The sequence below is a fragment of the Natator depressus genome, chromosome 11 (assembly GCF_965152275.1).
Source record: "Natator depressus isolate rNatDep1 chromosome 11, rNatDep2.hap1, whole genome shotgun sequence".
NCBI lineage: Eukaryota > Metazoa > Chordata > Testudines > Cheloniidae > Natator > Natator depressus.
In genome coordinates, this window is record NC_134244.1 from 38732658 (window position 1) to 38748481 (window position 15824).

The 15824-nt window shown below is 38.0% G+C and overlaps 1 protein-coding gene across 3 annotated transcripts in view; it reads left to right on the forward strand.

Annotated features, from left to right (window-relative positions):
• Positions 1–15824, forward strand: part of UBR3 (ubiquitin protein ligase E3 component n-recognin 3) — a 209644-nt gene that overhangs the window by 105897 nt on the left and 87923 nt on the right. For all 3 annotated transcript variants that reach the window (XM_074967530.1, XM_074967531.1, XM_074967532.1), the window contains one exon: positions 3383–3471. In XM_074967530.1, the coding sequence (XP_074823631.1) occupies positions 3383–3471 (89 nt within the window). The remainder of the gene's footprint in view (positions 1–3382; positions 3472–15824) is intronic.

Genomic DNA, 15824 nt, shown 5'->3' on the forward strand with positions numbered 1-15824 from the left:
ACATAAAGTGTGTGTGTGTGTATGTATAGTGTACTTGTAATTTCAGTTTGTTTTAAAATGGTTTGGGAAAGTTTAAAAAAAATCAACAACAAAATTCATTCTATTCTAGTTGGCTAGAAATACAGTATAGACCTAAAGAACTGTAGGATTCTAAGACGTTCAGCTTTTAGGCACTTCAAGAAAAGCTATACTGGCTGGAGTGGCAAAGAAGAAAGTTGGTCTTTTCAGAAAAGACCAGTGCGACCTTGAGCAATTAAGGGTAAATGACCTGCTGTATGATCAATACTCTCACTGAAGTCTCTATGGCTACTTAAAATTACTGAAGGCTTTAGACTCATGCAAAACCCTAATACTAGAAGTGTATTTTTCTTTAAATAAAATAAACCCAAAATAAATTCATATGTTTTTATGAACCATATTATCTAAAAACCTTGACTAAATATAAAACCAAAACTCAATATAAACTAAACGCTACAAAATAAAAATTAAAACTTTTTTCAATCATTCAATGAACTAAAGAAGAAACTTTAGAAGGTAAAACTTGCTTTTTTTTAAATGTGCTGATTGTCTCTTTAAAAACACAGTGCTACACTTTGAAATACTTATGCCTCAGTTGTGCAACTGAGGGTTCTTCAGTTTAAACAGAGGGGAAGAGAGAATAAGTGAAACAGAACTGTATTTTTTATGTAATAAAGGGTAATTCCATGCATTTTCTCTGTAAAGGATGTGACATTTGAGCAGACATGTTCTGAATACTTTTATGTTGAATAAAGCTCAAAGGATCACTTGATGATGATAAATGATAATTTCCAGTTATTTGTCATCCAAGTGACTATTTTTCTACCTCCTTGAATCAGTGATGTCGTTTGCAAAGACTTGAAGCAAATATTCTAACAGGCAGTACCTTGTGACTGTTTAGAATTCAGATGGATCTAATCTGATGACTATGTGAGCAGCATGAATCCAAGCTTCAATTTACATTTGTATTTCAAGTCTAGTTTTGTAATAATGAAGATTGAGCAGGCAGTGTTTGAGCACTCAGTGATGACCCATTTCTAGTTACCTCAGCCTACAAAGACAAACTTGGCATCTCCCACATGATCGATTGTCACCATAGAAACCAAGACAGAGCTAGAGGAGAGACTGAGCTGCTTACAATATTTTTCAGCCTCAGTATCTTAGGCCCTTGGGCTATCATGGAAAATTACTGAGCTGTACTGAATCTGTCAAAGTTTGTTTATGTCTCCTTATTAAGGTTCTCTATTTACAGTCAGACTCTTTTAGTAAAAACGAAGCATAGGTTGAGGAAAAAATTCCGGGGAAAAATTACTACAATAATTCTAATAGGAGGTTGTCTCACATTACAGATGCATCCTCTAAAATAATCAATCTTAAAATTGTTGTAAGAAAAAAAAATTTAAAAAGTGGTGACTTTTCAATGTGACAAATAAATATGTGCTCATGTGGGGATACTTGAATTCTAAAAATGCCTAAGAAAATTGACTAAGTTAAATAACACTTGCTCAAGAAAAACAGTTTCTAATTACTCTTGCCCTTTCTTAAAACTATATTTTTCTTAATCAGTGTAAATAATTTCATTACCAGGGTCCTATTGAGTCACTGTACAATTTACTGTGATTTAATTTTAAGGGTGACTTTTTCTTTCCTTTAAAACATAAAATTTTATCTTTCCATATAATGCGTGTGTGTGTCATTTTTCTCAGTAAATGGGAAGGGGAGGAGAGGGATGGGACAGCCTACAGAGAGCCTAGTGACTGACTCCTCCAAATTCTCAAACAATTAATAGGTACCATTATACTTATTGTGATATTTTAAAATGTATCTTAAAATAAATAAAATAAATTAGTGAGTTTTCTTTGTTAATAGGAACATAAACTGTGTAAAGTGCATTTCCAAAGCAAACTTAATTTTAAAAAATAAACTGGAGTGACAAAACAGTGAATATCACAGCGCTAGAAGCTCATTTCAGGGATATTTATTTATTGGCTCTTTATTGGCTCTAATTTAATTTGTTTGTGTTTTTGGGTGGGAAGCGTGTGATGAGGAGAAACTAGACCTGTGAAAGATAATAAGCAGGCAGCACTGGAATTTAAAGGCCACTTTTTTCCTACCAGCGTAAGCAACTGCTGATGAGGTTTTTCAAAACCTTAGCAAGGATTAAAATCATTGATATCATCTTTGGTTGAAAAAAGTAATTCAGTCTTGATTCTAGTGTTGTCCTGAGGCTCTTTATGAGCAGAGTTTGGATATTTTCCCAGGCTGTTTTATGCTAAATAACGTATGCTAATTTTGTGATGATGATCTAGTCACATGAAACATATTTCTTTCATTTAATTTGAACTTGGAACCAGTTAGTAGGCAGCAACTTAAGAAGAGCATTGATGATCTTGTGGTTAAAGCAGTTGAATAATACCCAGGACAATTTGGTTTTACCTCTGGCTCTTCTATGGACTTCCTTTGTGATCCTGGGCAAGACACTGAAACCAAAATTCCCTAGGTGACCACTAATTGTGTGGTACTCCTTTTTTGGGGGGCCCAATTTGAGACACCATGAGCATGATTTTCAGAAGAGCTGAGTACTCACAACTGCAAATGAAGTCAGTTGGAGTTGTGGATGTTCAGCATCTTTGGAAAAATCAGTCTCTAGGTTGCTTGAGCAGGATTAATTTTAGTGTTTCTTAACTTTTGAATGCTTGATGTTGCAACCTTAGCATCCTTTTATATATCTTATACATTTTGTACATATTTTTAAATGGATAGCTAAAACAAGAATTTGGTGTTTGTGCCCTCCTCCTACTCCAGGTCCTTTATCCTCTTTTATCCCGATCACAGGCAATGGCATACAAATCAGGCAGTTTTGTTGCTGTTTTTTGGCCTGGACTAGTAAATTTTAATCACTATTTGCAAGGGTAGCAGAAAAGTATGGACACTAGAAGTTATTGTGGGGATGTGTATACTGATGCTGCCATTTTTCTCCGGCTTGCTTCCATTTTGTGTGAGTTGCTCTTCCCTAATGCGGTACAAAAATAACATTCAGGAGTAATGTCCTTATTTCTTGTACACTGGTAAGTCCTGATTAGATCATCATCCTTTGGTTTTGTTGTCTGGCTTTCATCCCTTCCCGTGTAACCAACAAAAACTAGTCATCATTTATCATCAAGGACCATTTCTAGGGTATTAGATTCCTCATTTGTCTGTCTAACAAATGAATGCAAAGAGGGGACTGTGGTAAATCTTGTATCTCAGATGCAATTGTGTGGAGTGCTAACTGCTATGCTATAAACCCAAGAAAATACATTTTTAACTCTTCTCTCACTGTTACGCTAGTTTCTTCAGTAAATTTCTAATATCTTTCATGTAGACGACAAAAGGCCAGAGAGAGGCAACAAAAGTTGCTAGCTGAATTTGCTTCGAGACAGAAAAGCTTCATGGAAACTGCCATGGATGTTGGTAAGTTGTATTACTTATTTTATTGTATGTAGTTAAGTTATTTTTAAAAAGTCCCTTGTAGCAATTTCTGTGCATTTGATGCTCCCACAGATGTTTACAAATGCAGTTTCTATTAAAAAAAAAAAAGAAAATGCTGCTGCTGCTTAATAAGGCACCCTTTACAAATAGGCTACATTTCCTGGACTTCAAATAATTCTTCATACTATGGACTTACATTGTGTAGCTACTTATATCCTAGGACCTCCAAAGGACTTCACAAACACTGAACATCCCAAATTCTTGTGAGAGACACACACTCAGTGCTTTTCACAGATAAACTGAGGCAAAGTAATGGTAAGTGGCTTGACCCAGGAATGGAATCTGACTCCCAATTCTGCTCTCTTACCACCTGATCATGCTGTCTACCAAACAAAGCATGGCAATCATGAAAATGTTCAGGAGCTAGTTTGTAGAACTGAGCCCAAACCATCCATAAAGGGCAAATAGTTTTTACACAGGGTGGATAAAAGTTGATGGATTTTTTTTTTAAATTTAAATTTAATACATTTTTCTTTTTTAAAATAAACCTGTTTAAAATTGAAATTATGACAGCCTATGTTAGGACTACATTTTCTGTAAACTATTAAAGTCATTTAAATAAAAAAAGCTGCAAACATGAGCCCTCTCACATGTTAATAGTTAAAGGATGCTGCTTTTTTAATTAGATGGAGAATCAAAAGGAAAACATCTTAACATTTGAGGTCAGTGTGCAAGCTTGATAAATCTATCACAATGTCATGCACTGCATTACTATATATATTGTTTTCAGACCATGGAGCGAATACTGGTATTTACTTTTTTCCAAATGTAAGTACTTTTAGTTTCTGTTGTGCAGAAAAGCTTTTTCATTAATTACTTTTGTTTTCAATTTAGCTAGCAGATACAGAGAATATTTTCTTCATTTGGACTAGTTCACTCAAAGTTAAGATGACATTTTGGGGAGTTAAAAAAGCAGGAAAGCTTGTTTTTCCTTTTCAAATGTATAAATAAAAATGAAGTGGGAGGGGATGAGCTCTGCTAATTTTAAAAATTTGAAGGATGTGGGGCCAGATTTTAAAAAATATTTAGGCACCTAAAGTTTCAGAGAGGTGCCTAATGGGATTTTCAAAAGTGTCTGAGTATGTTAGGTGCCTAACTCCTATTGATTTTAATGGGAGTTAGCCACCTAACCTGTTAAAGTTTGAAAATCCCACTAGGCAGTTATTTTGCATCTTTAAGCATCTAAATACCTTTAAAAAAATCTGGCTTATGATAACTGGAAACAATGTCAATTGACTAACTGAAGTTAATACTTCCTTTGTTTTAATAAATCAGTTTAAGTGCAAAAAATATTTTTGATGTTTTTTTCTTAGGTATCAAGCACATTTAAGGTAGTATTATTTAACTAATGAAAACAATTTGAAAACAACTGCTGTTGTAAATTTTTAATTGATTTCCAATTTCTATCCAAATACAGCTTGACAAAAAACCCTATCATCTAGTTAATAAGAAGTAGGCCAGTCACCATTTTTTAACATAATATAAAAATTTAAGACTCTGAATAAATGTATATTAAGTTATGTAATTGCTTAAATAAATTAGTATAGATATAGTATATCCTCCAGGCTATCAAAAAGTAGGTCAAATTTAGTGTAAAGGCTATCTTTGATTGCAAATTCACATGTTTTAATGGTTATACCAATTGATGAAAACTAACCTTTATTAAGGAAAATAACTAAAAAGCACAAATGCAAACCAAGATAAAACCAGTGATTTAAACTAAGGTTCCCTGCTCGCTGATTTAAGTCATGATTAAAATGAGTGATTTAAATAATTGTAATTTAAATCAATCCACCCTATTTAAGCAGAACTTTTATCTTATGCAGTGATGGTCATACACACTATAACCCAAACAATTTTTAGAATTAAATATTGTGGTTACAAGATTTAAAAAAATAGTAGAGGGGTATAGGATGTAATAGAGGAAATAGTTTCGTATGATATTTGAAGGTGCTTTAGATGTTTTATTAATTGAGTAGAGATACAGAAAGGCTGTTCCAGATGGCAAGGGTCACCAAAAAGAGTCTTTTACCGACTAGGCTGAGATTCTGTGAAGGGACAGCGCACTTGGTGGAAGTAGGGCAAAACAAAACCTGTAGAATGTGCTGAAATATGTTTATGGATTACTTTAAAAACAAGATTAACTTTGAATGGCAATTTGAAATGAAAGGTTAATGGAATTCTTTGAAGATATAATAAAGGAGATGTTTCATTTCTTTGTACATGTGAGTATGCATTCTACCTATGATAGATTCTGGAATTGTAGAATCATAGAAGATTAGGGTTGGAAGAGACCTCAGGAGACCATTAGGGTTGGAAGAGACCTCAGGAGATCCAACCCCAACTAAATCATCCCAGCCAGGGCTTTGTCAAGCCGGGCCTTCAAAACCTCTAAGAATGGAGGTTCCACTACTTCCGTAGGTAAACCATTCCAGTGCTTCACCGCTCTCCTGCTGAAATAGTTTTTCCTAATATCCAACTGAGACCTCCCACACTGCAACTTGAGACCATTGCTTCTTGTTCTGTCATCTGCCCCTACAGAGAACAGCCCAGCTCTATCCTCTTTGGAACCCCCCCTTCAGGTAGTTGAAGGCTGCTATCAAATCCCCCCTCATTCTTCTCTTCTGCAGACTAAATAATCCCAGTTCCCTCAGCCTCTCCTCGTAAGTTATGTGCCCTAGCCCCCTAATCATTTTCGTTGCCCTCTGCTGGAATCTCCAGTTAGTCCACATCCTTTCTGTAGTGGGGAGCCCCAAAACTGGATGCAGTACTCCAGATGTGGCCTCACAAGTGCCGAGTAGAGGGGAATAATCACTTGCCTCAGTCTCCTGGCAGTGCTCCTACTTATGCTGCCCAAAATGCCATTAGCCTTCTTGGCAACAAGGGCACCCTGCTGACTCATATCCAGCTTCTCATCCATTGTAATCCCCAGGTCCTTTTCTGCAGAACTGTTGCTTAGCAAGTCAGTCTCCAGCCTCTAGCAGTGCATGGGATTCTTCCGTCCTAAGTGCAGGACTCTGCACTTGTCCTTGTTGAACCTCATCAGAATTCTTTTGGCCCAATGCTCCAATTTGTCTACATCACCCTGGACCCTATCCCTACCCTCCAGCGTATCTGTCTCCCCCCAGTTTAGTGCAATTCGCGAACTTGTTGAGAGTGCAATCCATCCCATCATACAGATCATTAATGTAGATGTTGAACAAAACCAGCCCCAGGACCAACCCACTTGATACTGGGCACTCCGCTTGATACTGGCTGCCAACTAGATATCGAGCCGTTGATCGCTACCTGTTGAGCCCCACGATCTATCCAGCTTTCTATCCACCTTATAGTCCATTCATCCAATCCATATTCTTTTAACTTGCTGGCAAGAATACTGTGGGAGACCGTATCAAAAGCTTTGCTAAAGTCAAGGTATATCATGTCCACCGCTTTCCCCAAACCCACAGAGCCAGGTATCTCATCATAGAAGGCAATCAGGTTGGTCAGGCATGACTTGCCCTTGGTGAATCCATGTTGACTGTTCCGAATCATCTTCCTCTCCTCTAAGTGCTTCAAAATGGATTCCTTGAGAACCTGCTCTATGATTTTTCCAGGGACTGAGGTGAGGCTGTAGTTCCCTGGATTCTCCTTCTTCCCTTTTTAAAAGATGGGCGCTATGTTTGCCTTTTTCCAATCATCCGAGACCTCCCCCGATCACCAGGAGTTTTCAAAGATAATGGCCAATGGCTCTGCAATCACATCAGCTAACTTCCTCAGCACCCTCGGATGCATTAGATCCAGACCCATGAATTGTGCCTGTCCAGCTTTTCTAAGTAGTCCTAAACCTGTTCTTTCCTCACTGAGGGCTGCTCACCTCCTCCCCATACTGTGCTCCCAGTGCAGCAGTGTGGGAGCTGACCTTGTCTGTGAAGACCGAGGCAAAAAAAGCCTTTAGTACTTCAGCTTTTTCCATATCATCTGTCACTAGGTTGCCTCCCTATTCAATACAGGTCCCACATTTTCCCTGATATTCTTCTTGTGGCTAACATAGCTGTAGAAACCCTTCTTGTTACCCTTCACATCCCTTGCTAGCTGCAACTCCAATTGTGTTTTGGCCTTCCTGATTACACCCCTGCATGGAAAGCTGAGACTTGTTGAAGCTATGTACAAGGGAGTTCCAATAGTCAAGCTGGAGGCAGTATCAAATATGGCTCAAGAAACTGACATGGATGAGGACTTCAGCAGAAGTGGTTCTTTACCCGGGAAAGCTTATGCCCAAATAAATCTGTTAGTCTTTAAGGTGCCACCGGACAACAAATTCATATGCTGTCATAAGTTCAGGTGTCATCTAGCCCACAGGAAGTACCTGAGGTTCATATTAGGGCCCAAATGAAATCACTACAGGGTTCTACCTTTTGGACTCTCCATGGCATTGAGAGTTTTCGCCAAGTGCCTGTCACAGGGAAAAGCACATGATGCTGATGGCACAGGGAATAGCAACCAGGGAATCTGTGTCTACCTGTATCTAGATGTCTGCCTGATCAGAGGCGGGTCTCATAAAGAGACTGAAACAGCCCGGATCATGTTCTCTCCCTACTTCGGTCTCCTGGTGAACTAAGGGTATGGCTTCACTACCCGCCGGATCGGTGGGCAACGATAAATCCAGCGGGGATCGATTTATCACGTCTAGTCTAGACACGATAAATTGACCCCCGAGTGCTCCCCTGTTGACTCCTGTACCAGTGCCGCGAGAGGCACAGGCTGAGTCAACGGGGGAATGGCAGCAGTCGACTCACAGCAGTGAAGACACCACGGTAAGTCGATCTAAGTACATCAACTTCAGCTACGTTACGTTCACGTAGCTGAAGTTGCATAACTTAGATCGATTTCTCCCCCTTCCCTCCCACCCCCCAGTGTAGACCAGGGGTATGAGATGTTGTCTCTTGCACCATCACAGACAACAGAGTTCATAGGAGCTCAACTTGACTCCAGTTTGGTAAATATTTTCATGACAGAGGACAGGTTCCGGTTGCCTCAATCAGTAGAGAATGGCCAGTGCATAAGACCGGTGATGACTGTGCTTGTGTGTCTGGGGCTCCTTGGCCATATGAGTGCGTGCATATATGTGACACCACTTGCCTGACTTTGCTTCCAGCCTCTGTAATATTGGTTGAGCACAGTCTACTCCCCATCCAGGTATCATATGACCAAATAGTTACGGTCCTGCCCAGAATCCAGGAATGGTGGCTAGACCCACTGTACATGAGAGAGGATGTGTGTTAGTAAGAATGCAGCTTTTACCAAGATTATGTAGGTGAATCTAACTCTTTGGAAAAATTCCATAGAATTTTTAACATCTATACAGACAAACCTAGGTCGTTGTGCTTAGGTCTATGCATAAAAGGTTTCTGGGCATGCAAATTAGAACAGTTCAGTAACTTTTTAAAATAAATATGTATTTGCTTCCTACTTTAATTAGTGAATAATTTTAAGTACCCTTCTTAGCATGAAAATGTGTTTTTGTTACTAATGATGTTAGTATGCCACAGTAGTACATAGCATCAATTTAATGGACTCCACTTTAAAATGATTGTTACGAGTGCAGACATTTCTTGGTGACATCTTAATTCAGTTCCAACCTCCAAGCATTTTGTTAATAGATAAAAACAGAAACATTATGCAGCTTACTTTTTTTTCTGTGCACCTTCCAGGCTACTCTGCCATTTCCCCAAGTCTGGTTATTTACTGAGAATATGGTATATATAATTTGCAGTTTTGTCCAACATAAAATAGCTTTTATATTCTGATTTAAATTAAAATATGCACACAGAAGAAATTTGCATTCCATCATCTTGTAATAATTGAATATTGAAATGGAATATTCCTAGTTAAAGTAGAGCATGTTGAACAAACTGAACACATTTCTTTAACCTTCTTTAGTTAACAGCAAATCACTGTGAACTTTGCAGGAACAGCTATTAGAAATATTTAACAAAAAAGATACGATATTTAAGTACTAGTCAGGCATCTGTCTAAAGTGGGCTGCAAGACTAAATTCTGCATGTGTTTACTCAATATAGGGTATGTCTATACAGCAAAAGCTGTGCATAGGCTATCCTACCTGATCTCGCTTGAATCCAGCTACTGTGGCTAACAGTAGCAGTAAAGACAGCACGGTACAGGCTTCAGAGTGGGTTAGTGAGCAGAGGACGTACCCAGGGTTTGTGCTAGGTTTCTACTATCAGAGCTGAAATCTGCTGTGCTGTGCTGTATTCCTTGCTGTTGTTACGTTCACTAGCTGAATTCAGTTGGCTAGTCTGTGCGTGGCTTTTGCTGTGTAGACATACCCACAGAAGCAATGCTATTAAATAGCAACACCCTGTAGTGTATTGCTATTATAGAATGTGTTGTTCTATTTGGAAAACAATATGTTGATAGTAAAACCAAACCTAATCAAAATACTTTACGTTTTCAAATATATGTACTGTGGTGTTGCTTATCAGCAGTATCACAGTTGGATTATTTGGCAACCAGTCTGTTTTAAATTTTATGAATATGTTTTTGTAGTGTTAGTCATGGTCAGAGTCTATTACAGGGAGCTAAGACCTCCCCAGCTGTCACTGATTTCCTTGGTGTGGTTTGGGAAGTAGTTAACGTTTAAGCTTCAGTTTCCTCACCTGTAAAATGAGGACGCTTATTCCACTGGGGAGATGTGAGAATTAATTAATTTGATTTTGTGTACAGTTATTTGAAAATGGAAATTGCTACATTCAGTATGTGTTGTATTGTTTGTATTACAGTATGATCATTCTCTTTTAGAGTAAATGTGGGTAGACAGTGATAAACATGACAGAGAATAGGGAATGGTATCTCTCTAAACACAAATCTTTTACAGTTTCCAGAGTGCTTGAAAGCTTGTCCCTTTCATCAAGAGAAGTTCGTCCAATAAAAGATTAAAAACCTCACCTGTCTTGTCTCTCTAATATCCTGGGAACAACATGGCTACAACAACACTGCACACTGAAACACAGGCACAATCTGATCCTCAGAGGGCTTCCTGTGTTAATACAAATGGCATGACTTTCCATGCTTGTGTTTCAATATTAAATGTGCTCATTTTACAATTCAAATGAATCTTTTAACTGCAACCTTGCAAACTCAGTTTTGATTGAGAGAGCTCAGAGCTCTTTCTTGTATGTAATCACCAGTAACAGAAGTTCTGTGTATTATTTAGGCCTTCAGTTGCGTTTATATTCCTCATTGTCTTCTAATTATACTCCCATTGATACCTATGCAACAGTATTGCCATTTGGGTTGCCTAGATGTAATTGAATGAAACTTAGTAAACATTTGTATTCATGCACAAGAAAGAATAGAGTCCAGCTTACTCTGTTTTAACAATAGTATGGATTCTGCAGGATTTACAGCAATATATATAATATATATGTCACTAAAGTAAGCAGATACAATTCTGAATATACTCAAGGAGAAGATCTATTGATTAAGAAAGTCATTTTTATATGAGAGAGACAAGGTGGATCGGGTAATATCTTTTATTGGACCAACATCAGTTTGTGAAAGAGACAAGCTTTTCAGCTCCACAGAACTCTTCTTCAGGTCTGTGGAGCTCAAAAGCTTGTCTCTTTTAGCAACAGAAGTTGGTGCAGTAAAAGATTACCTCACATACCTTGTCTTTTTCAGATCCTGGGAGCAACATTGCTACAACAACACTGCAAACAACTATCTTTGTATAGTCACGTTGCAGAGTAAAACTGGCAATATGATGTCTGATGTAATCTCCTGAGCCTTGTAACCCCCCCCCCCCCCAAATTGCTACTTTTAAAACTTTCTCTTAAAACAAAGTTGTCATGTGATGACATTAGGCTTTGTCATTGCCACTCCATAGCAGTGCAGTGTCGTAAAGTTACAATGTTGCATCCATGTCACACAAGAATTTGGGATATTTAATGTCCTACAAACTAATTAGCAAAGCTCAAGTCCTCGTCTTCAAATTAATAATGTCTTCTAATAAATTGTATAGATACTTGTAAATAATTGAATGAACTCTTAAGTGAATTGGTAAACCCTGTTCCAGGCAAACTTCTAAACTATTGTCTCAAATATACCTTTGTCTTGAACTTGACATATTACATAATTTTATCATTTATTTTATTAGGAATGTTAAATATCTTGTGTTCCTTTAATAGTTTTATCATCTTTGGAGTACTCAATTAAATTTATATGGCAATGCCTCTTGAAAAATGGGAATTATCAGTGCTTACTCAGTTCTTTCCTAATATGCTGTGATTCTCAGCAGGACATCTTTCAGTCCTTGAAGCAATGCTCCTTAGCACAGGGAAAAAAGTGCACATTTTTAAAGCAAGGTGACACACATTTCCTAACACTCAATCTTCTGAAGCCAGTTAGAAAAATAAATTAGTTTTTACTGGTCTCCTGAGAGCACACATGCTGGGTCAGGGCAAAAGATATTAGTGTGTTAATAGATGCTTTGATGCTAGGGGACCACCTTGACACATAATATTCAGCTGGAGGAATGCTGCCTACAGTTAGCATTGTAAACTGTATTTAGCATGTTTAGACACCTTTAACTAGCTCTTTGATTTCTGAATCTCATGCACCTAAACTCAGGAGAATACAAAATGAAATATGTCAGCAAGGTCACTGTTAAATTCTATAATAAAACAAAGCACCAGATGTTTATCAAATTGGTTAAAGTTTGTACTAGGAGGAAGTGTATGTTGGGATTTTGTTAGCTTGGGGCACTCAGTTATGTTGATACAGGGCCAAACCCTGAGTGGTGCTGAGCAACCCCAGCTCCCGTTGAAATGCATGGGAATAGTGGATGCTTTGCACCACCGAGGATATCAGTCACAGATTTAAATGCTTTCTTTGTCCCTCAGTAATATTTAGTGTTAACTTCATTTCCTATAGCTACACAGGGTTATAGTCAATTTATTTAATAATTTTGGATACACAGAAATCTGAGGACATGATGGAACCCTTTAAAAAAATCACAAGAACTTTCTAGTTGGTGATAAACAGAGAATCCCCCATAGTTCTAAAGCAGCCCTCTATACTGTATTGCTGGATGGTTCTATCACTAGCACCTCTCTGAAGTACTTTGACTATCTTCTGGGCATAGACTGTGTTGAAATGACACTAGATTTCAGGAAAACAGACAAAAGTTTTGTGTGCAAGCTGAACTATGTAGCTGTTATATTGACTTAATAAGGTTGGCATGTTTTCCAGAGCTAGAAGTGCAGAGAAATTGGCATCAGAAAGTAATGTACTGAAATTTCACTTTGATATTTCACTCCCAAACCATGGCATGAAGGAAACCTGACACAGTTTCCAGCAATTCCAAACGAATTGTGTGGTATAGAAAAGATAGAAATTTTCAGCTCATCTTGAGGATGAACTGCAAAGGAAGAGGAAAATATTCTCTTTAAGTTTTATGACTTTTAAGGGAGGCCTAATATTGATTTTTAAAGAATTTTTTATTTTATTTGAGAAATTTTATATCTTTTCTACTTATTCTTTTCTGAAACTCTGAATGATTGACTGGAGAACTACTAGGTTTATGACCTCAGAGAAATCATGCAAGAAAAACATGATGCATTATCATCATGCTGACCATTATCTCATTGTTACCTTGTTCTTCCTGTTTTTGTTTTATTCACCTGCTGTTTTGTCTACACTGCCACTTTACAGTGCTGAAACTTTCTCACTCAGGGGTGTGAAAAAACAACCCCCTGAGTGCTGCAAGTTTCAGCGCTGTAAAGTAGTAGTGTAGACAGTGCACCAGCACTGGGAGCCACCCCTCTCATGGGGGTGGGTTTTTTACGGTGCTGGGAGAGCTCTTGTTAACATTGCTAGTGAAGACATACGCTTAGGAACCATTCCTACAAAGACTTAAGCAGGTGCCTAACTTTCTTTGTGAGTAATCTCCTTGATTTCAGTGGGACCCCATCAAAGTTAAGCATGCGTATAAGTCTTTGGAGGATTGATGCCTTAAACTGAGTATAATATAGACAGTGTCCAAGTTTGTGTGTGTTAGTTTTGACCGGAAATACATATACAGTACTAGTATTTTTCAACTGTGTGGAGATATACAATATTCAGAAAAGGGATGTGATAATTCCAGGCTTTCTGAATTTCTTGAATATCGAATGTGGTTATCAGTATCTGCTGGATACTGAATCTGTCAGTACTGAAAGTCTCGTAAGGAGAAAGCACTGAGATGTTTCTCTAGGGCTAGGAAAGATGTGGCCCTGCAATACCTCTTGAGCCAAACTGGATGTAGGCAGAGAGTAAAAGGACTCTGGAGAATGAGTAGCATGAGCCAGGAAGTGTGGGTAGGGGTGTTTGCCTGTCTCTCTCTCTCAAACTGGGGAAGAATAGCAAGAGTGAGCCAGACAGCAGAAAGGTGTGAGTGAGGTCTTCGGGGCAAGGGAAAGTACAGAACAGACCATATAATTTTTATGCCAAGAGAAATATTTCCAGATTCAAAATTAAGATAATTTAAAAAAATACAAAATACCTTTTTCCTAACTGTCAATAGCTGATAATTTTTTTGTTTTCTCTGCTAGAATAACTTAGCCTCTTCTTTTTCCCTTGTCTCCCTCCCTTGTCTTATTCACTTCTTCCCCAACTTGGCTTCCTAACATCCCCATCTTTGTAGTGCCTCTGTGCCGGGGTGCTTAAAAAATTCCAACAAACTAACCCCAAGTACCGCTGGTCTTAAGCATCAGCTGCTTTCTTATTGAAGTGACACCTGTCAGCCAGGAGTGGCTCTTGCCTAATAGCACTGGAGAAGCTGAGAAACCTGTTGGATGTAGGTGGCAAAAATGTCAGGGGAAGAAGGTTTAAATAACTGGAAAAAAAGGGCCTGCAAGCAAGGGCAATGAGAAGGAGGGTTTTAGGTGAGCAGAGTGAATGAGTTTGAAAGGAGTAGGGAGAACAATAAAACATCTACCAGAGAACTGTGGACAGAAGGGAAGAAAAACAAGAGATGTACTGAGATGGTGTTGAAAACCTGCATTTTGACTGAATAGTAAGTTACATGTTTTGGTGTCAGTGATAGCATGCTTCAGTAAACAAAAGGATTCCCAAATAGTCGTGTGCAAGGATAGAATCATGACTATATTAGATCAGTCAAAACACAGAAGTTCCTGATGCCATTTTATTATGAGATTTTAAAAACATTGATTTTTTTCCATTCTGAATTACATTCTGACAAGAGAGCCGTTTTCATCCTTTCCACAAATTGAAAAACTTTACCGTGACAACAGAAAACATATGGCTGGGGCTATATTAAAATAATATGATTAAAGGCTAACCTTTTTAATTACCAGGACTGGATTTTAGAATTCTGTGCAATTGATCTGTACACAGGTCCATGATGCTGCAGTCCTGGAATTTGTCTCAGAATCTATAACCTAAACTGCCTCTAAAAGAATCTTTTGCCCTTAATTACATTTCTAGACATTTACATTTCCAAATGTGAACCAAATGTAAACTGCTGCTGTGTTGTCTGCCTGAGGCTGCAGAGAGCCTGAATCCAAATGCTCTGAGATGTTTGCACTGTTCAGCTTAATCAACCATTTTTAGCTACTTCATTTTAGCAAAACCATCTAGCTAATATGCTTATCCATGACTGTTGGATGCAGTGGAGGCAGTAAGTTCTTGTCAAAGGTTGCTGGCCTAGGGAACTGCGCGATCAAGCACAAACAAAAATATCATCTCTGACCTTGCACTGGAAGGAGAGCAGGGGTGAGATGCATTTCTTGTCAATTGCCAAAAGCACAATCACCTTTTGGTTGGTTCCTGCTTCACACAGTTTCCCTCCTGGGTGTTAATATCCTTAAATGTCACCTTCACAGCTGCCAAGACCTCCAGCTTTTCATCAGCAACTACTACAGTGCGTATATGTTTAAAAAAAAAAAAAAAAAAAAAGCTGATGCAAACTGAAAACATGGAGGTGTACCCTAGCACTTGAATATAAAAATAAACCAAGGAATATGTAACTTAATTTTATTAATAAACTACAAGGGTGTGTTAGATGTTTCATGTTACAGACTCCTTCCCTAAAGAATTTATGACTAGTTATGATCAGAGGTGAAATTTGGTGAGCACCTAATGTTTTATTTCTTCTTTTCTCCGTGCTCTCCTTATTTGTTCTTCTTTGTCCTATCTTTAGCTTGTATTTATTTGTTGTATTGAATATAAAGTACTTGGGTTTTTTAAATTTACTTGAAGCTACTGCAAAATGT